This window comes from Plecotus auritus (assembly GCF_963455305.1).
Source record: "Plecotus auritus genome assembly, chromosome: 2".
NCBI classification, from domain to species: Eukaryota; Metazoa; Chordata; class Mammalia; order Chiroptera; family Vespertilionidae; genus Plecotus; species Plecotus auritus.
In genome coordinates this window covers 10058784-10085695 of record NC_137771.1, presented here as the reverse complement: position 1 = coordinate 10085695, position 26912 = coordinate 10058784, and the positions used below count along the sequence as shown (strand labels likewise).

The 26912-nt window shown below is 54.0% G+C and overlaps 1 protein-coding gene across 1 annotated transcript; it reads right to left on the bottom strand.

Moving 5' to 3' along the window:
* Positions 1-425: 425 nt before the first annotated feature.
* Positions 426-26295, bottom strand: PADI4 (peptidyl arginine deiminase 4). Its single transcript, XM_080656001.1, has 16 exons — positions 26175-26295; positions 20101-20281; positions 18373-18439; positions 16632-16699; positions 15352-15469; positions 13780-13905; positions 11865-12043; positions 11645-11748; positions 10607-10718; positions 9049-9156; positions 6274-6428; positions 5099-5237; positions 4800-4902; positions 3544-3614; positions 2747-2887; positions 426-903 (listed from the first exon to the last, which is right to left on the bottom strand). The coding sequence occupies exons 1-16, from the start codon at positions 26264-26266 to the stop codon at positions 670-672; spliced, it is 1998 nt and encodes a 665-aa protein (XP_080512127.1). The 5' UTR covers positions 26267-26295; the 3' UTR covers positions 426-669.
* Between the last annotated feature and the right edge of the window lie 617 nt (positions 26296-26912).

Genomic DNA, 26912 nt, shown 5'->3' with positions numbered 1-26912 from the left:
TTTCTATTGCGGAATCTATGTCCCCATGTCAGGGCCATAGAAGAAAATATGTAAAAAGGGCACAGAAAAGGGACTAATGAATCCATTCCACAATAACCCATGGCTCCTACATGCACCACCCCCCGCTAGGTGGTCCATGGCGAAGCAGCAGCAAGAACCCCTGCTTCACGGGGCTTTCAAGCTGGCGGACTGAAACGATCGAGGGAGGACAAGGCGGATTCGCTAACCCCCGGGCACACGGACACACAGCCAACCCCGTACGTCCCCTTTGGGCTCTTGCATCACCCCTCTGCTGCCTTTTTCCCCAAAGCACAACATGAACGGCACCCGATTCTCAGGCGCAGGCAGGAACACTGGCCTTCAAGTTTGCAATGTTCGGTTCAACCATGACAACGAGTGAGAATGAATGAAGGGTCGCTTGACTTGATGTCCAAAGTGATTATTATAAACCTTTATTGCAGCTTCTCACAGCAGAACTGAGTTTGCAATGCCAGGACCATCTTGGGATCTTCCGAGGGGACACAGGGGACAGAAGCAAGCCACTGCCCAGAGGGGGGCCACCCCCTGGGGAGCCAATGTGTCCCCAAGAACTCTTGCTAGGCCACACTGCAGGGGACCAGAGCCTCTGGCCAGAAGCTTCCCAAGGGAGAGGACGCCAGGGGGACAGGCTCAGGGCACCATGTGCCACCACTTGAAGGAGAAAGGCTGCCGGCGCACGTTGGTCCCGCAGTGCACCTCCCCGTGCTGAAGGTGGTACGGGGTGAAGTCGTCGATGAAGGTGCAGTGGAGGCCCAGCGGCTCCAGCAGGGACCGCACCTTCTCCTCCAGGCAGCAGCGGCCGTTGATGATGGGCCCGAAGGGCTTGGGGATGCCCAGGTACTTGCCCAGCACCAGCATGTTCACCTGCAGAGCGGGGAGGTGCCAGGTCAGGGGCGGTGGCGTGCAGCCTGCTTCACTATCCCAGCGCCCCCTCCTTCTGACCTTCAGAAATAACAGCCCCACTTCACAGATGAGGAAACTGAGGCCCACACGGTATAGCGGGCTACCTAAGACCACCAGCTAGTCTAGGACTTCCACCCAAGTCTGTCAGACTCTGGGACCCAGGCTTCTTCCCCACCCACCACCTTCTGGCCAACTCTCTTACTCAACTGAGCTCAGCTCAAATGCCACCCCGTGTGTGAAGGCGCCTGCGAATCCCCAAACTCCTCATGGATGTTCCCATAGCTCCAAGCACAGTGCCTGGCACACAGTAGGCACTTAATAAGTATCTGTTGAATGGATGAATGTGACGACCTCTTTTGTAGCATGTTCTGTCTATTATCACTTATGCAAATGGCTGTTTCCTCCATTATACTGGGAGGTGGCCTAGTGAGATGGAAAGACTAGGATTTTGGCTCCAGGCCAATGTGGGTTTGGATCTCAGCTCTGCTACTCAGTAGCTGTGTGACCTCAGGCAAGTCCCTTCCCCTCTCTGAGCCTCATCAGCAAAATGAGCCCTACACTGTTCCCATTGCTGTGACAATTAGATAAGGACACATGTGCTGGCACACAGTAGGTGCAGAGTCAGTCTCCAGGGCTCAGGAATCACTGAAGAGGCATCTCACTGTCAGCGCTCAGACACAGCCCACACCGAGTGCCCACACTCTCAATTTCTCTGCCTGTCCCCACCCGCACCCACCTCCCACTCGGGCTATGGGAGAGCCTCCCTGCAGGGGCCTCAGGCAGTAAGGCCCAGAGTCGGCCCGCACACAGCATTTGAGACCCTCATCCCTCGCAGGTGGCATCAACCTTCTCTCCGGAGCTGGGAAACCTGGCTGGGCCCAAGGGAGAGAAACCAATGCTTGGGGCCAAGGAATTCTGTTCCGGGGGTGAGAGGGGGTGCCCCCTCCTGCCTGGTTTTGGCCAAGGAGTCCTTTATTCTAAACAAAACCTTTTGCAGAACTTCAATGCATAAAATAAAAGAAATCTTAACCACTGGATTTGAGGCACGGCCGTGGAACCCTAGAGTCCTGGGGAACCCAGTTTGAAGACCACTGTGCTTCTTTCTCAACTGTAACCCCAGTTCCCATAGGAGGGGGTGGGTGGCTGAGGGGCCCCAGTAGAAGTGGGTGAAGTTACTTCGAAGAGACAGAGTAACAGGGTGGAGGAGTGGTAAAAACACAGCCAGCCACGTAAGATGGGGCTTGGGTCACAGTTAAAAGTTCTCACAAAAAGGTGGGACCCTCAAGTCCACCCGTCAGACAGGTGAGTGCCGGCCCTGGCACTGCCAATGCCACCTCCTCAGAGAGGCCTTCCCAGCTACCCAGTCTGAACAGGTGCCCCACCTTTATTTCCTTCATGGCGCTTAACCCAACCTGGGAGCATTCTGTTTGCTGTGTGTGTCCCCCAGCCCACTCCTACCTCATCCCCCCTCTCCCCGCCAGGGAAGCCGGTCTCAGCAGTGCAGCCTAATGGTTAGCGTGTGGGCTCTGCAGTGGACCCCTGGCTGAGTCCCACCTCTCGCCAGCTGTGCGTTCTTGTGCCGGAGACCCCCCTCCCTGTGCCTCCTCTGTCAGTGGGGGTGACGATCGGCTCTGACTCCCAGGGTGCCGCTGCGATGCCCACAGGGGCGCTGGAAGCCGATGGGCCATGAAAACCCCCGAGCATGAGGAGACAACCAAGCCCGTGGGCCGCACCCAGAGCCCAGATGGCCTGTCTCACTCAAGGCCACTGGCAAAGGTGGGCCGCCCGAAGGCCACTTCCTCACCATGTTTGGGAAAAGGGCCTCGGCCTTGGGGGTCCCTGTGAAGTCTATGCGGAGCTTGAAGAGCTGCGGGATGTCCACGATGTCCCGCTCCCGCAGGCCCAGCTCCCGCTTCAGCACCTCCCGGTTCCAGTCGATGCACCTCTGGGGGAGTGGGGGGAGGGGAGGGTGGTGGGCATGGCCAGGGGGGATAGGGGCAGGGTCACAGACGCCTCCTTTTCTTCCCTCTTCCCCCACTGTCCCTGTTTTCCAGGCACTGTCACTGCAGCACCTGGCCTCGCTCCTGCCTGTGTCCCCCCGTTTCTGAGCAGTTCACCTGTCTCCCCTGACTTTCTCTCTTCCGTGCATCACCTTGTGTGTGTGCCTGTCGAGCTCTCCATCTTCCTACAGCTGCCCACATCCCAGGGCCCGTCGCCCCTGAGCCAGCATGCAGCCCAGGAGGCTCTGCCTCGTGGGAAGGGTACTGGGGTGGGGGTGTCAGCTCTGATCTCAGGGAAGGGGGTGGGGTAGGGGGTGTCAGCTCTGATCTCAGGGAAGGGGATGGGGTAGGGGGTGTCAGCTCTGATCTCAGGGAAGGGGGTGGGGTAGGGGGTGTCAGCTCTGATCTCAGGGAAGGGGATGGGGTAGGGGGTGTCAGCTCTGATCTCAGGGAAGGGGGTGGGGTAGGGGGTGTCAGCTCTGATCTCAGGGAAGGGGGTGGGGTAGGGGGTGTCAGCTCTGATATCAGGGAAGGGCCCGGGGGTGGGGTGGGGTGTCAGCTCTGCCTGTTCTGCAGCATCTCCCGGCACCCAGACTGGTACCTCCACATACGAGTTATGTTCCCTCAATTTCTTGTTTGACAGAATGTCCTTTATTTTCTGCTGCTTCTTTTCTGTCACGAAGAAAAAGAAAAAAAAAATGCAGATGAATCAGAGGCCCACTTCCCTCTTCCTAGTAAGCAATGGGGACTCAGTTTTCCCACCCATACAATGGAGCAGCAACAATTCCTAACACAGGTTTGTGGTGAGCCTCCGGGAGGCACATGCCTTTAAGGACATGTTTCATCAGGGTAAGTTCTCATTAAAAGTGTTGCTCTCACTCCTTCAAAGGCTCTTCTCTCCAAAGGGATCTAGTTCACCGAGGGGCAAACAGAGGTCAGGCCATTGCCCAAAGCCACATGACACACTACAGATATTAGGTGAAAACTCTCAGCCGCGAGACTTCTCAACCTCTGACCCTGGCCTGTGCCTGTGGGTTTTACTAAAAAAAAAAAAAAAAATTTCATTCCGTGCTCTGGCCAGACTAAAGTTTTTTTCAGCTCCTCCAACACATGTTGCGTCTTCCTGCCTCTGAGCCTTTGCATTCACTATCCCCTCTGTCTGGAATATCCCTCTTCCTCTCATCCCACTGCCCCGAATGCCTGGCCAGCTCCTGCGCATCCCTCATGCTTTTGCTTGGTCTTTGCCTCCTCCTCCAGGAAGCCTTCCTTGAGCTCCTTCCAGACACCCCCCAAAGGCCCTTTGCTGTACTTGTTCCCTTCCTTCCTTCCTTCCTTCCTTCCTTCCTTCCTTCCTTCCTTCCTTCCTTCCTTCTTTCCTCCCTCCCTCCCCCTCTTTCTTTCTTTCTTTCTTTAAAATATATTTTATTGATTTTTTTACAAAGAAGAAGGGAGAGGGGTAGAAAGCCAGAAACATCGATGAGAGAGAAACATCGATCAGCTGCCTCCTGCACACTCCCTACTGGGGATGTGCCCGCAACCAAGGTACATGCCCTTGACGGGAATCGAACCCAGAACCCTTCAGTCTGCAGGCTGATGCTCTATCCACTGAGCCAAACCGGTTAGGGCTCTTTTTTTCTTTCTTCCCTTTCTTTGTAGTTGTTTTCTTGCCTCACTTCCCCTGGACTGTGAACCCCGAGGCCCTGTTCACACAGCAGCCCCGGCGCGTAGCACAGTGCCTGGCACACAGCAGGTGCTCAGAAGCTAGCCAGTGCCTGAATGATTCCATCTGGCAATAGGAGGGCACTGTGAAGGCAGAGGAAGGTGCCCACACGGAAGAACAAGGCATGGCCCACTTACGCTTGACCCCCTCGAACAGCAGAGCCTCCCCATGGCCCTCCTTCAGCTGCTCCTGGAACAGTTTGTAGCAGGACCTGGGGCTGGCCAGGAGCAGCCGGAAGCTCTGGAGGCAGAAACACTGGGGTCAGAGGTCAGCCTTGCCCAGGGGTCTCCCAAGGAGGAGGGCTCTGCGGAGGGTGCAGGGAGTGTGGCTTGGACCCAGCTGGCCGCCTCCTCCATGCCCCCTCCTCGGGGTGCGGGGTGGGGAGGCAGAGTGCAGAGCTGTGCTTGGGGGCTCAGGGAGGAGCATGTGGCCCCACCTTGTGCGCAGGAACGAAGCTCAGGAACTCGTCCACGTGGCCCACGTACAGCCAGTCGGAGTAGAGTTTCACGGGGGCCTGCACCTGCTGGGCAGCGAGGAAGTCCTGCAGGGCCTGGTGCATCTCCTGGCTCTTGGCGCTGCCCCCACAGGATGGAAGGAGTGTCAGGGGAGTGGGGAGGGGTCGGCAGGGAGGTCTCTGCGGACTGGGGGCTTGGCCAAGGAATCAGGAGAGGGTTTCAGGAGCCTGGGCTGTTTTGATTATCCTCTAACATTTGAGGAATTGAAGAATTTTCATCCCAGGTTAATTGGGGAAACGGAGGCAGGGAGTCAGTAATGTAAATAGGACCAGAGCTTAGTCTCAGAAAGCACTGCCTGTTGACCCAGCCTAGATGCTGGTGTGAATAAACATGAGGTTTGGAGCTGATCTTCGTGCCCCCCCCCCCGCCCCCCCCACGTGTTGGTGATCTCTTGTTAGCTGTGTGGCCTTGGGGATGTGCCCGTGCCTTTCTAAGTTCCCGTTTTCTCCTTGCTCTGGCCTCCAAGGTCCTTTGTGATCTAGCCCTTTGCTCTTCCTCTTGCTCAATCTGTGTTGGCCACGCTGGCTTTCTTAACGACACTAAGCACATCCCTGCCTCAGGGCCTTTGCACATGCTCTTTCGGCTGCCAGAGGCCCTCTTCCCCAGATCTTTGCACAGTCACGTCCTTCTTGTCATCAGGACTCAGTTCAATAGCCTCCTCCCCGGAGGAACCCCCCCTGGCCGTCCGACTGACACAGTCCCACCTCCTCTGCCCTCTCTTTTTTATTCTCTTCGCTATTTAAAATCTTTGTTTACTTTCCTGTGTCTCCCCCACTACGCGAGTGGCAGGGACTTGTCTGTCATGCTCATGGCTGCATTCCTTCCCGCCTCCTAGCGTAGCGCCGGACACCTAGTAGGTGCTCAGTGAGTCGTCACTGGCCTAAAGCGTGGGCGTGGCAGTGCCGGAAGGTGACCTTGGGTCTGTTGGGATCCTAAGCCCGCATCCTGGCCCTGTACTGTGCTTCCTTTCACATGCGCTAAAGTTTGTTGAGCCCTTTTGGGTTGGGAGCAAGTAGGAAAGGCTTTCTGTCTGGCCTCTGCTTTTGCACGGCATCCCTGGGTCCTGGCCACCCGTGGCTGCCCTTCCCCTCCTTACCTGGGGTAACTGCTGTCCCCAATGAGAATCCTGCCCAGCGGGTATTTCTTCTTCCCGACTGTGACTGGGGGGCTCACTTCCAGGTTCCCAAAGGAGTCGAGGTCGGTAACGCCCCCTGTTTGGGGGCCTCGAGTCACGTAGCCAAAATCTGGACCCTGAGAGGGGAGAAGCGCATGCCAAGCGTCAGAGCACTTAGCCCCTGGGTGAAGAGAGGGGGGGGTCTGAGTTTCAAGATGGGCTTGGTCACCGGGAGGACTTCGGTAATGGTCAGCAGCTGGTCCATCACAAGCACCATTATTACTGTGGAACGTCGAAGGCAAACTGGGTCGGGTGGGCAAGCAAAGGCACGGGCATTAGTTGGGTCCCAAGTGCCTGCCATCTGCCTGGTAAGCCCAGTTTCTTAACTAGGGGATGATATCCACAACATATCCCTTTTCTCTTCACTCTGCAGAGAAGATGCTGAGCTCAGAGTGGTGTGTGGCTGCTTCAGGTCCCCTGTTCCTCCCACTGTTCTCCCCATCTCAGGGGATGGTGCCTGCCTCTCACAGAGGTCAAAGCCCAAGGTCACCGTTGCCCTCTCCCTCACAGCAGTCAGGACGGCTTCCCGAAGGAGGCATTGAAGCAGAGACTTGAAGGTTCGGAAGCAGCCAGACACACAAACTGGGAAGAGCATTGCAGGCAGAGGGAATGGCATATGCAAAGGCCACTTGAGGTGTGAACAAGCTGAGCAAACTGGAAGAACAGGAAGGAGGCCAGGCGAGCGACAGGGCAAGTGACCCTCAGTGAGCTGCCTGTTGATGCGTTTCAATGCCATTCCAAGTCTATTCCTGAGTGAGCGGAGTTGGAATATCGCAGACGAGCTTGGCTAAGAGGCCATCGCCTGTGCTGAGGGGTCTGTCTGTCTGGCAGGACTCTGGAGGTTTGGCTTGTGAAGTCTCAGACTCTGACCTTTGTCACACTTGGGATATCAAAGTGGGAGAGGAGGCCACTGACCAGAGTAGGACTGAAACCAGGAGCAGGGCCCGAGTCTCAGCGGCAGCTGGTTGGGCCTCACACAGAGTCACCTGGTTCCAGAGCAGTGAGGCACCGTGAACTTTACATCTCTGCACCGCACCGCTCGGCGCAGGAGAGCAAGCGAGACGTGGACAGTGACTGAGTCAAAGTTAGCTTTCCCTTGGGGGCGGGGCCACCTCCCCTTCCCTTGGGGTGCAGAGTGCTCCTTGGAAAGGCATTCATCATAGCAACCCTTGCACCCCACACTCTTCCTCCATTTTCCCTGGGCGCCTGGAGTCAAGGGGCTGTGGGGGTGGAGTGCGGGCCTGGGCTCCGCCCGGGAAAGCACAAAGACGGCTGGTTAAGAGTGCTCACGGAGGCAGACTGGCCTGGTGTGAATTCCAACTTCTCCCTTCTCTTTCTGTGTGACCTTCGGAAAGCTGCTTTACCTCTCTGAGTCTCAGTTTCTTCATCTATGGAATGGGCCTAGGATAGCATAGCCATGAAAGGTGGTCAGACGAATGAAATGAGTCAATGCATGCGCAGCAAATGTAACTGTTCTCATTCTAAGCTGAGTTTGCACAGTCCTGCCAGGCTGGCCAAGCATAGGATTTAACAATATGTCACCCCTACCCCACCCCGCAAACACATGCCAAGTCTTTGGCTGATAAAGTCACACCTGGGAAATGACCACTCTGATCTTGAACTTGCCTCCTATCCCAGTGGGGCCCCTTGCAGGCCAGACCCCACCCACAAGACAGAGCCTCCAGCTGGCAGCTGGGGAAGGTCCTGGCCAGCCCCACCCCACCTTGCAGCAAGAGCATCTTCCATGGAACGAGGATGCCAAGTCTGAACTTCGTCCTCAGCAGGATTATCCTGAGGACCAGGTGAGCTCATGGCTGGAAAGGGCTTTGGGAAAGAAAGAGCCAGATCCCACCATGGTTATAACAAAACTAGAGGCCTGGTGCACGGATTCCTGCACATTGAAAGTAAATTAATTAAACAACATAAACTGATGAACAAAAATAGATCCAGAGACAGAGAAACATCAATCAGAACGTCAAACCTCAGGGAAGGTAGGGGAGGGTGGGGGTAAGGGGGAGAGATCAACCAAAGGACTTATATGCATGCATATAAGCCTAATCAATGGACACAGGCAACAAGGGGGTGGGCATGAATGGGAGGTGGGGAGTAATGGGGGAATAAGGACACATATGTAATACCTTAATTAATAAAGAAATTAAAAAAAAAGAAAGTAAATTAATTAGAAGGTGGCTGGTGGGGTGGGACTGGGTGAGATGGGCCGGACACACCCTGGAGCCAACCTCCCGTGGTCCCTCCCCGGCCAGCTGCACCTAGGGTGGTGCCGGGGCTCAAAGGGCGTCTGCGGAGTGAGTGGGGTCCCTCCGGCAGGTGGAGTCCCTTGGCCTGGCCTGTGGGGATTGGGCCGAAACCGGCCATCTGACACCCCCCAAGGGGTCCCAGAGTACAAGAGGGCACTCTGCAAAGTTGCTGTTGCTCAGCAGCGCCTGCATTGCCTGTCTGCCCCCTGGTGGTCATTGTGCATCATAGCTACTGGTCGGATGGTCGGATGGTCAGACGGTCGCTTAGGCTTTTATATATATATAGATAACACGGTGCACCTGCATGATCGCTGCTTGGGCAGGAATCGCACCTGGGGGAGCTGGACGCTCAGCCGGAGATGGGGTGTGGGGAAACAGGCAATGAAGAAGGAGGCCTCAAGGCAGGGGTCTCAGGCGCCAGTGCCCCACCAGCACCTACCAGCAGGCACTTGACCGGGAACTCCTTCAGGCCTCTGTTCCTCGGAGAGTCGAAGACGACAGGCATCACTTTGTGCGGGGCTTGGATGTAGCCGATCTCGATTTCATCCTGGGCACAGTGAGCGGAAGGGAGGCTGGTCACATGCTGCCTGGGTATTAGCACGCAGCGCGGGGAGGGGCGGGGAGAACCCTCCACACGTTCTCCCCGTGGTGGCCAAGGACAAGTTCATGCAGGATGCTGGACCCCAGGGGCGGGGCTCTGAGACAGCAGAGCTTATTGTCCTGGGTTTGCACAAACGTGTTGTGAAATTCTGAGTGTCCTTCACGCCACTCCTCGGGGGTGCCCTGCTGGGTCCTGGAGACCCATCCTGAGCGAGCCTCAGGCACTGTCCTGGAGGTGAGATCCAGGGGGCTGGGGACTTACCACCCCGGTTAGGAGGTGATAGGAAGGAAGGGAGGGGTCTGTGGGAACACGGAGGAAGGGCTGCGAGGGTGGGACAGGTCGGGGGGAGCATTGCTGAGCTGAGCCTGGAGGGCAGGCGTAGGAATGGCCTTCTCCCAAAGGGGGACAGGTTAGGGGAAGGACCAGAAATGAATGGGGTGCAAATCCTGCCTGTGCTCTAGCAGACAGATGCGATATTGGGCAGAAGTCACTTAAGCTGACCCATATGAAATTGCCATTCCTGTAGGCCAAGAATGGAGGCCTATCAGCGTTCCACGTGGTTCAACCTGATTTAACACAGAGGGAATGACGAGAGAGGAAGAGAGGGTGTTGGGGGGGGGTAGCAGAAAGAGGGATGAATTCCCACGGGGGACTGGGCACATTTACGGAGGGGGAGCTCTCAGGCTGGGAGTGGGCAGGCATGATGTGGGCGTGGGATGAGAATGGGGAGGGTGGTCGGAGAGAAGGAACAGCGTAGGCAGAGGTGTGTGTGTGTTGGGGGGACAGGTTATAGGCTTGGACCGGCAGAGCCTCGGGGCAAAGCAAGGGCACAGAAAAGAAGTTCGGTTCAGCCCACTGGCACTGCCCAATGCCAGGCGCTGGGGTGCTGAGGTGAAGGAGACGCCGTCTCTGCCCTCAGGGAGCTCAGGGCATGATGGGCAATGGAAATAGAATGATGCCACCGTGTCGCCTGTGTGGTGGCAGGCTGGCACCGGGGGCAGGGGGCAGCCAGATTGGGAGGGCCCTGGAGGCAGGCTGAGGAGGAGAGGATGGGAGCCATGGAAGGTGCTGGAGTAGGGGTGTGGCCCGGTCTGGTGGCTGGGCCCAGAAGCTTTGAGGCATGTCCGGAGGTCGTCTGAGAGTGTTTAAACTAGAAGGTGGCCTTCATCCTGGTGACTTTGATGGGCATGCAGCAGCCCAGTCAAGGTCAGGCAAATCAGTTGCCCGAGTCCCCTATGCCAGGACCCTCAGCGGCTCCAACTCCTGCCCATCTGAGGAAGGGTGGCCAGCAAGGCTCTAGGCTGAGCCCCGCGGAGCCTGGGTCCCCCAGTGACCCTTGACCTAAGGGTCACTCATCCTACACCCTCCATTCTGCTCACCCCACAGGGCCACGAACCTGCATCCACTGGTCCTCCATGCTCTCCTCCAAGGGGCACACAGTCAGCCTGCACCTGGCTTTCTTGGCCAGAGCGGTCAATGACTTCACAAAGTCCTCGTTTTCAAATGTCCTAGAAAGAGCAGAGAAGAAAGGCCTTAGTGTTCCACACCCAGCAGCCAGTGGCCGTGGCCCAGATCTGAGGGGGTAAGCTGCACCCCTGCAGGGCCCCTCGGCTGGAGCAAGAGCTCGGGCCTGCCCGGAACTGGGGAGGCGCACAGTGGGTGCTCAGGAGATGCTGCAGCCTGAAGAGACACCTGGCTTGTCCCGTCTCTCTGCTCTTAGCAAATATCATCTCATTAAACCCCGTGACAGTCCGTGAAAGAAACGAATGGGTATCCTCTTCCACCGAGCAGGGAGGTCAATGCTCAAGGCCATGCCGTCTAGGGACAGCGCTGGGATTTGAACCCAGGCCTCTCTGGCTTCCAGCCTGTGTCCTGATTACCAGGTTACACTCTCACCCCTTCCTCCCTTGAAGCAATCAGAAGAGGAGAAGGGAGGGGCCCCGACACCCCAGCATACTCAAAAGGGGCCCCTAGGCTGCGGACTGGACACCGAGGCTTCACGGAGCAGCTTGTTAAATGCCGGTGGCCCACCCCCGGTTACAAGACCCAACCGTTCAGAGGTTGCCTGGGAAGGAGCATTTTAAATGAGCCCCAGCAGTTTCTGGGGCAGAAGGTCCAAGGGCCACACTCTGAGCAACTCACAGGCTGAGGGCCCTCATCCTGCAGGTCTAGCAGACTCCTCGCCCCCGGGAGCTAAAAGCAGCCCTCAGCCTGCATGCGGGCAGGGCAGACACTGCACAGACAGCTACAGGAACTGCCCTGCCTCTGAGCGGGTCCAGACAAGCCGCGACCCTCAGCCAATGCAGTGGGGGTTACACTTCCCCCCATTCACACAGCCAGCGCTTGGGGGCCTGCAACCAGAACCCTGGGCTCCTGGTCTCTGGGTCCCCCTGGTGCATCTATGCCCCTCCCCCAGCACCCCAGAGCCCCTTACCTGCACACATACACCTCCTTCGGGGGCTGAGTGTTGGGGGTCATGATCCAGGGGGCCACACGGAAGGCCACACTATCTTGGAACACCAGGGCCTTGGGGAGCTCCTGCAGGGAGAGGGGCCGGGGAGGGGTTGTCATAGAAGCCAGGGTCCCCACCGGCCCCCTCCCCTGCTGGGCCACTGCCTGAGCCCAGGGCCCCCTCTGCCTCCACGTTGGCCTACCGGGTTGGCCGTGTCGAGCAGGGAGATGGTGAGGAAAATGAGGCCGGGGAAGTTGGCGTCTGGGAAAGTGAGGCCCTCCACGTAGAAGTCTGTGCTGTGCTGGCCGCCCGGGAGCTCCAGGGGGTGTGAGGGCTGCTGGGGCCCCAGGATCACCCGGTACCCCGAGGGCTGTTTGCCCCCTAGGAGAGAACAGGGGAGGCTCAGGTCTATGTCACCCTGAGGGCCCCTCACAGCTAAATCTGGCCGAAGCCTCCCCTTTAGAGAAAGGGACTAAAGCCCCAACTGGGACATAACCCCCACCCCGGCCTGAGGTCCAAGAATGGAGTGGCGGGAGTGCCTGAGCCACTTCCAACATATACATTGTGGTTCATTCATTGTTCATTCATTCATTCATTCATTCATTCATTCATTCCTGAGCACCTGCTCTACGCTGACACCTGGGGAGACCAAGGAGACTGTCCCTGTCCTGGTCCCCAGGGAGTGCACAGTCGCTGGGTGAGTAGGGAGGAGCAAAGACAGTCAGCATCACAGATGGCAGTACGTGCTGTGCTGGAGGGACGCCCAGAGGACCAGGGAAGACTACCTGGAGGAGGGATGCCTCGGCAGAGCCAAGGAGTTGGTTTGTCGCCAAACCAACGTTAGTCAAGTCACGTTGGTCTAGAATGTGAGTAAAATCAAGTCATCTCGCCCTAACCAGTTTGGATCAGTGGATAGAGCGTCGGCCTGGGGACTCAAGGGTCCCAAGTTCGATTCCGGTCAAGGGCATGAACCTTGGTTGCAGGCACATACCCAGTGGGGAGTGTGCAGGAGGCAGCTGATCGATGTTTCTCTCTCATGGATGTTTCTGACTATCCCTCTCCCTTCCTCTCTGTAAAAAAATCAATAAAATATATTTTTTTAAAAAATCAAGTCATCTCCTTCACAAAACTCTCAGATAGCACCACCCTAGAAGCCAGTCACCCCATGCCTACCTGATCCCGCTGCCCCTCTGCCCTTTCTCCTCCACCCTCACCTACCACCTGCCCTTGCACACTGCACTCCAGATGCACGGGCGCCCCGGCGCCCCTCAGCCCCCGGGCACTGTCCTGCCTCAGGACCTTTGCACTCACAGTTCCCTCTGCCTGGGCTGTCCTTCCCCAGGGTGTGTATGCGGCTGTTCCCATACCTCCTTCTGCTCAAATGACACCTAATGGGGGACACCTTCCCTGACCTTCCTCTCCCCCAACCCCTGACTCCACTCTCACCCACGTCCCTGTCCCCTGTTCCATTCTTCTCTATCGCATTTAACGCCATCCGAGGCACTGCTTACTTAATGATTTTCCTCCTCATCTCTCCCAGCCCTCTGAGACGGAAGCGGCACCAGGGCGGGGACTTCGCTGTGGTCTTTGCTCTCTGCCCTGTGCCTAGAACTGAGCCTGGCACTCACATAGCAGCAGGTGCTCGTGAGCTGCTGAGACATTACTGTCGGATGTTGGAGAGCAAACGATAACCCAACACATGCAGTCAATGTGGATGCAAGAATCTCCTTAAACCAGAGTCCTCTGTGTGTGTGTGTGTGTGTGTGTGTGTGTGTGTGTGAGAGAGAGAGAGAGAGAGAGAGAGAGAGAGAGAGAGAGAGAGAGAGAGAGAGAGAGAGAGAATGGTGACAGATTGCAACAGTCCTTGGGAGGGTTCTTTCCTTCTCAGAGCTCCCAGCTCAGACATCACCTGTCAGTCTGTCTGCATTCTGTCTGTGCCCCTTCCAGGAGCGGGTGGGCAGAGCTGCTGTCTGTCTTGCTCCCGACTCTGCCCTCGGGTCCTGGAACCTGGCCCATAGTAGGTGCTCAGGAATTATTTGCCAAAGCGGGTGGGAAGGGGCTGTGCCCGCGGCGGGGGCAGGAAGGGAGCGTGGAAATGATGGCCCGGGACAACTCACGGCTGGCTTGGAACACTCGGACTTTGTCCATCTGGGACTTGGCCACGTGGAGCACCAGCTGGTGCTGGGAGAAGAAGTCCCAGGGGGTCCGCGTGCTCAGCGTCATCAGGGACATGTCCTGCATGTCTGGGGCGAGAAGGTGGGGCCTGAGATGCAGGCCCCGGAGCCCTGCCCTCCCCACCAGTGGACCACCCTTTCCCATGCCACCTGGCTTCATTTTCTCTATGTCCTTTGCAGGGTTAAATGATGCTTTTCATTGTGGAATGAAAGCTACTCAAGCTGATGGTCTTCTCCTGCTAGGATGAGCTTCAGAGGTAAGCCCAGCAAAGCCGCCACCTTATGTACTAGTATCTTGCTCACGGCTCTGAACCCAGCCCCCAGAACCAGACAAGCTGGAAGCACCTAGAACAATGACTAGCCCGTGGCAGGGGCTGGCTACTGGGATGAATAAGTGGAAAGGGTTGTCCCCTGGGCCTGAGCGGGAAGAGAAGTCTGTGAATCACCCGAATCATGGCCGACAAAGGCACGGGGAGAGCTGAGCTGGACAATAGGCACAGGCTAAGGGCACTGGGCGGGCGGGGTTTGAACCCTGGGCCTGGGGGGGCTTAGGGGAAGTCATTTCAGCTCTCGGCACCTGTTTCCTCATCGGTAAACAGGGCTAGGAGTAGTGCCCACCCAGAGGGAAGGGTGAGGTCATCTGCACAACGGGCTTATGACAACGCCCAGGTCCTGGGAGTGCCCACTACCGGCTGCCTGTGTGCCGGGCACTGGGCACAGGCTGCCCCCTGGCATCAGGCCAGGCCACCTGCATGCATCTGTTGCCATGGTATCCTACCAATTCCCCGGGAAGGCCACAGCTGCTCCCCTCACTGGCCAGCCTTACCCCCTTAGCCCCCTTCTCCAGGGAAGGTGGGCAATGTGCCTTCCACCTGCCACACCTCAGAGGTGTGCCGGCGGAGATCCGGCCCCATCACCATCCTTGTGCCCCTAAACCAGGCCTGGTGTCGGGATGCCCAGGTTCAAATCCTGAGCCTGCGACTTACTAGCTGTGTGACCTTGAGGAAATTGCTTAACTTCCCCAGGCCTCGGTTTCCCCATCTGTAAAGTGGGGAGGAAGACAGCACATACTTCTCAGCCTGTGTAAAAGGAGCGAACGAATGAATAATTCTGAGTTGTCAGAGCCAGGACCCGCACACGCGGGGCCTCGGGGATGCTCGGACCTGGGTTTGGGGAAGTAGCCAGGCTTTCCTTTTGAATTATTTTGGGCCCCAGTTTTGACCCAAAAGCAGAACTTTGGGTTGGGTAGCATGTGGGGGGCATGGAAACTGGGGCCTGGAGGAGGCGTTGGGGCTCAGTGCAGTGTTGCTCCTCATTCTTCTCTGGCTGCTGTGTGGCCTTGGGCAGGTCACTTGCCCTCTCAGGACCCTTGTCCATTCCTTCTCCTATACCATGGACACCCCAACAAGAACACGCCTGCAATAGTCCCGATTTCTGAGGGCGGGTATGAGGCTCGGGACAACAGGCTTTATTCAATGATGAAGCTCTATTGCCATAGCTCTTGGGGGTCTTTACCTGCTCTGTCAAGCACCTTGTCATCGGCGCAGTCCATGGTGGAGGTTTTGAGGTTGTCTCGGTCACAGTTCACCAGCAGGATGGCGCCTTGCCCGCGGGGGCCCCAGGTCCAGGTTTTCTGTGGACACCCAGCAGAGACGGGGCACACTTAGAACCTGTGTGTGTCCCTGCAACTCCTGGGGAAGCAGAGCCACCCATTCCCAGCACCCCAGGGCCTCGCACAGTTCACATCTCTTGCTCCCACATTAGGTCATTCTTTGGTCCCCAAGAGTGGATTTTTGCCCTGAAAGTCATGAGCAAGTTCACCAAAAATGCAATCCATCCACTTTAAACAAGGAGCCCATGACAGTACAACTGGTTTTCACAGCCTTTGAAAACGGTTGGATTGGCATACCAAACTGAGCTAAGTATCTGTGCCAAGATTCTAATCTAAAGAGTTACTCTTATGCGAACTTTTAATGACTCACTCACCCAAGTATGGCACTATTCATGGCAGCCAGTGACTGTCTGGGGAAGATTAAAGCGCATTAGGCAGCCCCTTGGGGCAGGGGCTGATAGCCATGATGTCTTTTGTTGGTGGGAGAGCGTTCGCCCTCCGGGAATGACTGCGTGTGGGGTGGGACGGAGGATGGATTCCACCCTCAGAGGTGGAATTCTTCCCCCACTTTGGACGGAACCAACAAAGGAATCTTAAGCCTTTGACGGGTCATTTCCTCTTGATGTGAACACAGCATCAGGGCGGTCCCTGGGGTCTATCCATGCATCCCATTTAAGACTCCCCTTACCTACAGGCCCCACCCCTCTCTTTCTGTAACATAAATTCCTTGCCCCGCCTGGCTCCTTCCCATCCCTGCCCTCCGTTTCTTCCTTTCTCTGTCATTCACCCCCCGTGGGCAGCATCATGGGACTCTCCCTGACCAGGCATTAAAGCCTGGGGCGGGGGACTTTTGTGCCAGAGTTGAGACCCGCCTGCAAAGTTTCCTCTCTGCGGCGCATTAATTGAGTGACTCTGGTTTCCAGTTTGTAGGGCAACACATTCTCTGAAGTCACAGCCGGTGAAAAACCTAGTTTTGTAGAAGAGGTGGAAAATATGTAAACCAAAGTGATAATGGTGTTTTAAATTTCCTTCTTTTTTCTGGTTCTTGCTAAATTGTGTCTTCCAGTGAACACGGGATTATGTGAGGCAGACCGCCAGCCATCCCATCACCACCAGGGGGCGCCAGAGGAGACTCCAGTGGCGTTGCGGGGAGCATTTTGCCTGTCAGTCAAGGTCGAGGTACCTGGCTCTTCCCGGCTTTGGTGGGCTTCACTTTGCCGGTGCGGGTGATGTCTGCGCTCAGGGAGATTTCTGAAATCCACCAAGAGAGAGGAGAGGGTTGGTAAGGGTACAGGGTAGGGGCACCCAGCCTGACCCCCATGGACAATCCTTTCCCTAGGAGACCCTCAGCACCAAGGCCTCTCTCTCTCCCTTCAGAGGAGGCACAGGTTCAAAGACACGCTTGGAAAGGCCGGAGCGCACGAAGCCTGCCTGCAACTCGGACAGCACAGCTGGGGCTCCTGACCACACCTCTTCTCCTTTGGGGCACCCACCGCAGCTGTGGTACCACCCAGACCCTGCATGTGAGGCCACCCTCAGGGGTTTCAGAAAGAATTCCCAGCCACCCCAATGGAATGCTTGGTGTGAAGCCCCGCAAGGATACCTTGCCAGGCTCTCAAGGCCTCTGCCCCAACTCCAGCCCCTAGCGCCCTTGGGTGGAGGACACAGTGGTCACTTCAACCCCACCTGCTCTTTTGTGACCCCCTGGGAACAAATCATGGCCCCAAACACACCCGCCTCTGTCCTCGTGGCATGGCTGAGCAAGCATATGTCCGTTTCTAAATTCTCCCTCCCTCATCAGACCACCTGACGGCTCTGTCGTTCAGTGACACAGAGCCGTGATGCAGCGACCTTGGGAGCTCACAGTGCGAGATCGACCCAGATGACCTTTTAAACATATCCCCGTGTTACTGTGGGGCCAGGGCAGCCTGGTGCTTAGTGGCCAGGACGTCCCTGCTCCTTCACTAACCAGCTGAGTGACCATGGGCAATAGTTTTCTCATCCGTAAAATGGGACAATAGTAACAATTTCATTGGATTGTTGTAAGGTTTAAATGTAAAGCCTGCCCTAACCGGTTTGGCTCAGTGGATAGAGCGTCGGCCTGCGGACTGAAGGGTCCCAGGTTCGATTCCGGTCAAGGGCATGTACCTGGGTTGCGGGCACATCCCCAGTAGGGGGCGTGCAGGAGGCAGCTGATCGATGTCTCTCTCTCATCGATGTTTCTAACTTTCTATCCCTCTCTCTTCCTCTCTGTAAAAAATCAATAAAATACATTTTTAAAAAAATAAATGTAAAGCCTGACACAGTGCCTAGTTTATAGCGTTAGTGCTTTATTATTATCATTATCCTCATTATTATTAAAATGTCTATCCATGAAATGAATGTGTAATAATGAATGACATTGATTACTGAAATGAAACCTGAAGGTTTCAGATACAGTCCGTACATTTAATGCACATTTAAATAATAATAATGTCATTATGTTGTTGTTCAAGATTTAGAAATATACTTTATTTAAAGAAGAATATTAAATAAATAGGAGTCTAGGTAGAGCATTGATATGGCAAAAGTAATGGGATGCCAATAATGGAATTTCGGGAACACTGGTGTATATTACTGCATAAGACAATGTCATCATCTACATTTAAAAAAATAAGTAGTTAAAGTGTCAAAAAGATAAAAGACTCATATATTGAAAATCTGTGCACCATCTCCTAAGTTGAGAAATGAAATATTAAGAAGTTGAAGCTGCCTGCAAAGCCCTCTCTCCCCAGTTGTACCTTCTGTGGCTCCCGGACTGAGGAGGGAACCTTTACGAACCACCAGCTACGTGGCTGGCTAGAAGCTGTGCCTTTTCTCTGCTCAGTCTGAGTAAGCTCCTAGAGAAAGGCTGTGTGGGAGGGGGAGGGGTCCTGGTCACTTACCCACCCCGGTGAGGTAGAGCAGGGCATGCACTGGATTGGTCTGGGGTCCGTAGTATGAAATCTGAACCTATAGGACAGCAGGAAACCACTCATGACTTCTCTTAGTCATTCAACAAACACGAACTGCCCCTTGCTGTGTGCCTGATCAGGCACATAAATGCAGCCTTGCTGCTCCCTGGATGACATGTTTTCCTTAGCTTCCTGTTGCCTTCACAAAGTGATGTCCCTGATGGAAACCCTTTAATACTGGCTTTCTGCCCTCCCACCCCCACCTTCCCTTCCACTCTCCCTTCTCACCATCAGATCTTCCCCAGTTTCCACAACATGAGTCTCACTCTCTCCTCTCCCAGGGTGAACACACAGGTCACATCCCCTACCTATGTAAGAGCTCTCACTCTTCTTTCCTTCTCTCTGGTGGGTCACTCAGACCATTCTTCAGCTTGCCACTTCCTCCAGGAAGTTTTCCCTGATTGCACCCTCCCCAACTTGCTTTGATACCCAAGCTCTGTGCTCCTATAGCATAGCAACTCTCTGCCCCAGTGGGGAGCCTGCCAGGTCTGTCCTGCTCAGAGAACAAATGGCCCTTGGCCCAGCCCTCTGTGGGAACCCCAGAGGGTCTTGTTGAGCCCATCTACAGCCAATGAGGGTGCAGTGGTAAATGGTGGTGTCCCAAAAGATATGTCCACATCCTAATCCCTGGAACCGGTTAAGTGTGAGCTTATTTGGAGAAAAGATCTCTGTAGATGTAATTAAGGACCTTGGGATGAGATCATCCTGGATGACTGGGGCAGGCCTTAAATGCAGTGATGAGGGAGAAACAAGAAGGTTTGACAGATTGGCGAGAAGGAGTGTGGCACAGAGGCTGAGACTGGAGTGATGAGGCCCTAGTCTAGGAGTGCCAACAGCCACCAGACGCCGGCAGAGCAACCATTCTCCCTGAGATCCTCCAGAGGGAGCGTGGCCTGGCCGACACCTGGATTTACCATGTCTGTCCCCCGGCATGGCGAGAGAATATAGTTCTGTTGTTCTAAGACAGTGGTCAGCAAACTCATTAGTCAACAGAGCCAAATATCAACAGTACAACGATTGAAATTTCTTTTGAGAGACAAATTTTTTAAACTTAAACTTCTTCTAACGCCACTTCTTCAAAATAGACTCGCCCAGGCCATGGTATTTTGTGGAAGAGCCATACTCAAGGGGCCAAAGAGCCGCATGTGGCTCGCGAGCCACAGTTTGCCGACCACAGTTCTAAGCCAACAGTTTGTGGTACAGCAGCCACAGGAAACTAAATACGCTGGCATGGACCGGAGTTTCCTGCTGCCTGGCTGCGGGCTTCATAGCGCTCACCACCATCTGTAGTTGCTCACCTATATAGTGTCTGATACCCTCACCCATAGGTTGTAAGCTCCGTGAAGGCTGCAGCCCCCCCCGCCCCCCCGTCTTGTTTATTTCTGTATCGCCAGGGCCTGGCAGTGCTTTGCATATAGTAGGTGATTATGAAACATTTGCTGAATAAGTGAATTTCATCAAAACCCTGGCCTATCAATAACCCCCCGGCATTTCTATATTGTCTGTGAGGACGCCATGGCTGGCATGAGCCATCATGAGCTTTTTCAGAGAGAGGGAAGCCCTCCCGGGGCTGGGCTCTGGGTCGATGCAGGGCAGACTGTGGGTAGCTGCCCTGCTGGCCTCCTCCCACACAGCCCACCCCACAGCTGCCCCACTCACCTTCTGATCACCCGTGCTGCTGCTGGCAGCCCTCATCCTCAGGCTCACCTCCAGCCCGGGGTCCAGGGGCCACTTGGAGGAACCTGTGGGATTCTTCTTGGCTGGAGGGCTGTGGGTAACATCCACAACCACCTCTGGGGAGGTATTGATGCTGAAGAATGTGCAGCCCGTGGGGGCAGAGCTGTGAGAGGCACCGACAGGGAGGACAGAGAGGCACGGTGAGTCTGGCCCACCACAGCTCTCCCCAGCTGTTTTCCTTTTCCCAAAGAGTGTCCACACCAGGTAGCAGCCAGTCTGACCCTGACCATGGGAGGTTGTCAGGAGGTCATGAGAAACAAAACAAGTCCCCTGGTCCAGAGGGCTTACATGGGAACTAAGAAAATTGCAGAGAGATGTGCACAGCAAAGACACACACACGGATTGTGCATAGAGCAACGTGCACTCCCGGCGGCTTACTCTCCACAAACACACACAGGGTTGTGCCCAAACAAAGAATCAGACAGACTTCTGCTTCTGGAATTATTACGGCAGGCCAGTACTCTGAAAGGCCTTCCTTTTTGAAAAACAACTGAATCTGGCTAAAATATAATTTTTTAAAATATATTTTATTGATTGTTTTACAGAGAGGAAGGGAGAGGGATAGAGAGCTAGAAACATCGATGAGAGAGAAACATCGATCAGCTGCCTCCTGCACACCCCCTACTGGGGATGTGCCCGCAACCAAGTTACGTGCCCTTGACCGGAATCGAACCCGGGACCCTTGAGTCCGCAGGCCAACGCTCTATCCACTGAGCCAAACCGGTTTTGGCTAAAATATAATTTTTTAAAACATTGCTGTGATCATGAGAAGTCAGGAAAATCTCCAAGGACTCCCTTCTCTGCGCATACACACACAATTCAGTAGTTAAACGGAAGAACACCAAAGACAAAGAGAAGGTCTTAAAGGTATCCAGAAAGAGAAGCCAGATCATCTGTGAAGGAACAACAATCATACTGAGAGCAAACTTCCCCATAGCAACAATGAAGCCCAGCAGACCATTGAACAATACCTTCAAAGTACATATTGAAAAAATAACTATCAGCTTAGAATTGTGGACATGACCAAAGTATATTTTAACAAAGACATTTTCAGGTGAAGAAGAACTGATACTTTAAAACCAGCACACTTTCACCAAACCAATTTCTAAAGACATACTTAAGAAGAAGCTATCGGAGGCCAGAAGCATGGTCTGATAGGCAAGAAAGAATGGTGAGCAAATAAAATGGTAACTATACATTTTGTCTGTATAAAAAAGGTTTTCAAATATCAAAATCGTAGCCCTGGTTGGTGTGGTTCAGTTGGTTGAGCATCGTCCCATGCACCGAAAGGTCACTGGTTCAATTCCTGGTCAGGGCACATATCTAGGTTATGGGTTTGATCCCTGGTCAGGGTTTGTGTGGAAGGTCTTTCTCTCTCTCTCTCTCTAAAGTCAATAAAAACATTTTTGAAAAATATCAAAATTGTGGAATTAACAGTGTTTAATTCTAGATTTTATAGAGTTAAAATTTTATGATTAAATTTAAATAGTAGGAATGGAGTTCATAAAATTCTACACATGCAGAAAATACAATAATAGGAAAATTCCATTCAAAAAGGCAATAAAAGAGCAAAAGATAACATAGGAAAAAAACCACAGACAAATAAAAATAATGGTAAAAACCTGTCCAGCCTGGCTAGTGTAGCTCACTGGTTAAGTGTTGACCCATGAACCAGGAGGTAATGATTCGATTCCTGGTCAGGGCACATATGGGCTCAGTCCCTACTAGGGGGCATGCAGGAAGCACTGATCAATGATTCTGTCTCATCATTGATGCTTCTGTCTCTCCCTCTCCCTTCCTCTCTCTGAAAATTAATAAAAACATTAAAAAAACATATCCATACATATACATATTCAAAATAAATGTAAATGGATTAATGTTAATGGTTAAAAGAGAGTTTGGGATTAGATAAAGAAACAATAGCTATATACTATTTATAAGAGATACCCCTAAAATATAAGGATCCAGAAAAGATGAAGTACATTAATCCAGTACTAACCAAAAGAGAGCTAGGGTGGGCATATTAATACCAGACACACAAAATGCAATGTTAGCAATAGAGAAAATCTCAACCAAAGAATGAGGTTCAACTCACCTAGAAGATATTCTAAACTTGTATGTACCTAATGACATAGCTCAATAGATATAAAAGTAAAACTTGATAGAAATAGAGGGAGAAGTGGACAAATTCACCATCATGGTTGAAGATTTCAACTCCTCTTTCACAATTAACAATAGATTAAGCAGACAAAAAAGGAACACAAGTAACAAACTTGATTTAGGAGACATATATAGAATTCTGTACCCACAACTAGTGAATATACATTTTCCCAAGCAAAGCACACAGGGGTCACTAAAAATATATATAACCACGTAATTCGCCATAAAACAAATTTTAACAAATATTAAAGGACAGGTAACATATAGTATAGGGAGCATGTTCTTTCATCACAATCTAAGGAGTCGCTAATCCAACCCAGCCCAAAGACCCATCTCAATGGGACCTGCACCATCAAATCCTTTCCCCATCACTCCAATCAGGAGGGATTTCTTCCCCCAAATGAGATTTTCTCTCTGCAGGGAGAATCACAGAAACCCGAAGATGACTACATATCAATCCCAAAAACCTATGCAAATGTTACCTCTCATGGAAAAGAGGACTTGCAAATGTGATTAAGGATCTTGAGATGGAGAGATTATGCTGGATTATTTGAGTGGGACCAGTGTATCCACAAGGGTCTTTAGAAGAGGGGTCGGGCGGGGTAGAGTGATAGAAAATGGGTGATGGGCCCTGGCCGGTTTGGCTCAGTGGATAGAGCGTCGGGCTGTGGACTGGGGCGTCCCGGGTTCGATTCCGGTCAGGGGCATGTACCTTGGTTGCGGGCACATTCCCAGTCCAGGGGGGGTGTGCAGGAGGCAGCTGATCGATGTTTCTCTCTCATCAATGTTTCTGACTCTCTGTCCCTCTCCCTTCCTCTCTGTAAAAAATCAATAAAATATATTTTAAAAAAAAGAAGAAAAAGAAAATGGGTGATGGAAGCAGAGGCCAGGGTGATGTAATTGTTGGAAGGGGCCATGAGCCGAGGAATGCAGGTGACTTCCAGAAGCTGCCAAAGGCAAGGAGTGGATTCTCTCCGCCTCCACAAAGGCACTCAGCCCTGCCGACACGCTGACTTGAGCGCCGTGAATTTTAGCCCCGTGAGACCCGTTTTTGAACTTCTGGTCTCCCAAACTGTAAGATAATACATTTGTTTTGTTTTGTTTTCTTTTCAGTTTTATTGAGAGACAGCATTTTGAGCAACTAGATCTGTGGTAACGTCTCCCAGCAGCAATAGGAAACCGCACACCCACCCTTTCCGCACTTCTGCCCCAGGTTCTCTCAGTCTCCCTTAGTCAACCCCTGTCCTCTCAGGTGATGGGGCGCTGGCTTCCGGGAAGGTGGCAGGCAGCCAAACAACAAGGGAGTCTCAGGCATGGGGGTTCACTGTGTCTCTGTGCAGGGGGCACCCACGCGTGTTAACACAAGACAACTCAGAGCTGACTCTTCCTGTAACGTCCAGGAGCCTCTGTAGAGGCGGCACTGAGAACCCGAGCCCACACGAGTGACATCATTTCTCCAGCTCCTGCACCCGCATTTCCTCACCCACGGCCGCCCGTGGGTCTGCGACACTCGCACATGCAGGGGCTCACGTGACTCTTCTAGCAAAGGGGGACCACTCTGCCGGACCCCTGGCCTGCATTTTACAATTTGACTCTTGCCACAACCCAGCAAGGTGGGTGTTGATTCTCCCATTTTACAGATGGGTAAACGGAGGCTCTGAGACACGAACAGGCTTGCTCATGCTCCTCACGGTCACGCTGCATGGTCTCCTATTGAGGAAGAGAAGAAGCTCATGGCTGGAAGCTTCAGAACACCCCCCGTGGTTGGGCCTCCTGGACCCCGCACCCATTCTGGGCCTTTCCCAAGCCCCGTGGAAGCTGCATGGATTCCATCGACCAGGCAGCCGTGCCCAGCAAGGCCAACCCCGCAGCGCTCAGAGGCATGTGTGCTGGAGAGGCAGGTGGGTTTAGGATCAGACAGGCCTGGGTTCAAATCTCCTGGCTTTGCCACCTTTAGTTTGCGTAACCCTGGGTAGAAGTTTTTTTACCTGTTGAAGCCTCAGATTACTCATCTCTAAAATGGGCACAATGATGCAAGAAAAAAGAGTCCTTGTGCTTTCTGTCTGTCTGATTGTGGCAGCCAAGATTGAATGGGGGAATACAGTGAAAAAAAATAAATAAATAAAAATAAAAATAAATAAATAAAATAAAATAAAATAAAATAAAATAAAATAAAATAAAATGGGCACGATGGTAGTGTTGACCTTGCAGGGCTTCTGTGAGGATTAGAAATCCCGATGGAAGGGCTGGCACCTAGTCCCTGGGGTCATGAATCAGCCCTGACCCCAGCCACGCGCATCACAGAAAGCGCCTCAACAGGTTTCCAGGAATTTTGTTTGCATATCATCAATGTATTTCCTGTTCCAGGGAAAGCACTTTCCCAACAGCCAGTGAAAATCACTAGCAGAGTTGACAGCAGCTCTGGAATAGGCACCTACACCTGTGTGGTCTGTCCCCGCCTCTTTCTACCCCCCGGGGGTCTGAGCCCAGTGGCAGAGGGCACGGCTTGAGCAAGGGTGTGGAGGCATGCGCTGTGCCGGGAGGGCGTCAAGGGTGCATGCTGCTGAGGAGGGGTGCCAACCCAACTGTGTTTTAAGAAGAGAATTCAGGCCGCAGATGGGACCAAGGCGCTGGCTGGGGACTGCTGTGCAGGGCAGGTTAGAAGTGATGGGAAGGCTGGTCCAGGGACCGAAGTGGAGAGAGGAAGGTCCGGGACCCAGGCTGCCTGGGTTTGAATCCTCACCTACTAGCCGTGTGGCTCTCAGAGCCTCAGTTTCTCCTTCTGTAAAGTGGGAATGACAACATTGCCTACCTCATAGGCTATGGAATGAGCTTTGTGTGGGAAGTGTGATGTGAATGTCAGCCGTGAGTCTGGGAGACCGTCAGGGAGCTGAGTGGCAGGCTCACTGTCTCCCTGAAGGAGGAGCCTCAGATGACACGAGGCTCTCTCTTCCTTTCCTCCTCGCCCTCTTGGTCTCCCGCCTCCCCTCCTGGGAAGCCACCTTAGCAGTTACTGCTGTTCTCCCGCTGCCCAGGTCCAGGCCAGTGATGCTTTCAAAGAAATTCCTGCAGGTGCCATTCTAGGACCACAGATGCCCAGCCTGGGATGGAGGAAACCAGGGCTGCCAGTATTATTACTAACAACAACGACGCTGACCATGCGATGAACACCCTCCGAGCGTGTTCCTGGACCGTTTGATTTAACTAGATCTTGACCCAGGGCTTAGCACATAGGAGGTACTCAGTTGGTATTGGGTGAAGGAATGAGCAACTACCAGGGATATGCTCCACACTGTGCTAAGAACTTAAACATTTTCATGGGTTTTATATCTTTAACCGCCCTCTGAAGTGGGTATTATTCCCATTTCACAGACAAGGAAACTGAGGCTCAGAGGCCCAAGCAGCCGGGCCTCAGGCTCTCCCACGCCGAGCCTGTCTCATCACACCCATGCTGTTAGGCACCCATGGAGGGAGGCTTGGCTGCAACCATGAACCAGGTCTGGGTCATGAAGTCCAGGGTCTAGCCTTGCTTCCGGGGCACACTTGCTGTGTGATCTTAGGCAAATCACAAACCCTCTCTGAGCCTCGATTGCCTCAGTGATAATACTTGATTTGGGGTGAGGCCCCCAGGGAACTCCCACTTATACGTGGCAAAGACCCCACTGCCCTGAGTCTGGGCACCTCCCAGAGCCACTCAAGTCTTCCCTTTCCAGCTTCTCCCCCTGCAACAGCTACAGAGGCTGGAGCCCGAGCCAACCGCACAGCCTGTGTCAGCAGAACCTGTTCATCCAGCATCACTGGACCTGCTCCCCGCCCCCAGGATGTCCCCTGCTCACCCGAAGACATCTAGCTGAGTCTCGGTGCCCAGCACACACACGGCGTAGGTGGGCTGCTCTGGGGCCACGTGGATCACTGTCCCCTGGGCCATAATCCGGCCAGCTCGTCCTTGCTGCTGCAGGAAGCCCCTGGCTGGTTCCTTTGTACTGCCCAGCGGAGACCATGAGTCAGCACCTGCGGTTTGTGCTCGGTGGGTTAGCCCCTCCCCACTCAGGTCCGAGGCTGGCACTCTCAGCCCCTCCTCTGCCCTGGATCTGCCCCTTGACCCCTTGGGTGTTGATGCCAGAATCAGTAGCAGGCTGTCTCCGTCAGTTTCCCAGGAAGGGCAGAGGGCTCAGGACACCTGGAGGTGGGGTCACAGGTCTGGGTCCTCATGCCCGTAGCCCCACCCTGCCTGGTGCCGTGAACACCTGGGTGCAGCCAATCTTGCCTAACTGCGCCCACCGGGGCTCTCAGAGCGGCTAAGGCTAGGACAGGGGGAGGTTTCAAGATGTTAGGCAACAGGTCACGGCCCGGGCTACACATGCACAGACCAGCCTGGCGTGGGGCAGGTCTCCCCCGGCTGGGTCACCCACATGGGTGCTGTCTGTGTGCTGGGTGCCTTGGCCTGCACTTGATGTGGAGTAGCTCCCGGAGACAGCTGTGCGGTAGGTGCTGTTATTCTCTCATCTCATTCTGGCGGCAGCTCTCAGCGTCAGTGCGTTCTTATTCCCACTTTACAGAAGAAGCAGCTCAGA

Coding starts and splice junctions, on each gene's coding strand:
- PADI4 (XM_080656001.1), bottom strand. CDS start 26,266: ATGGCCCAGGGGACAGTGATCCACGTGGCCCCAGAGCAGCCCACCTAC. Junction 11,749..11,864: donor TGCTCGACACGGCCAACCCG/GTAGGCCAACGT, acceptor CTCTCCCTGCAG/GAGCTCCCCAAGGCCCTGGT. Junction 9,157..10,606: donor TGGAGGACCAGTGGATGCAG/GTTCGTGGCCCT, acceptor CACTGTGCCCAG/GATGAAATCGAGATCGGCTA.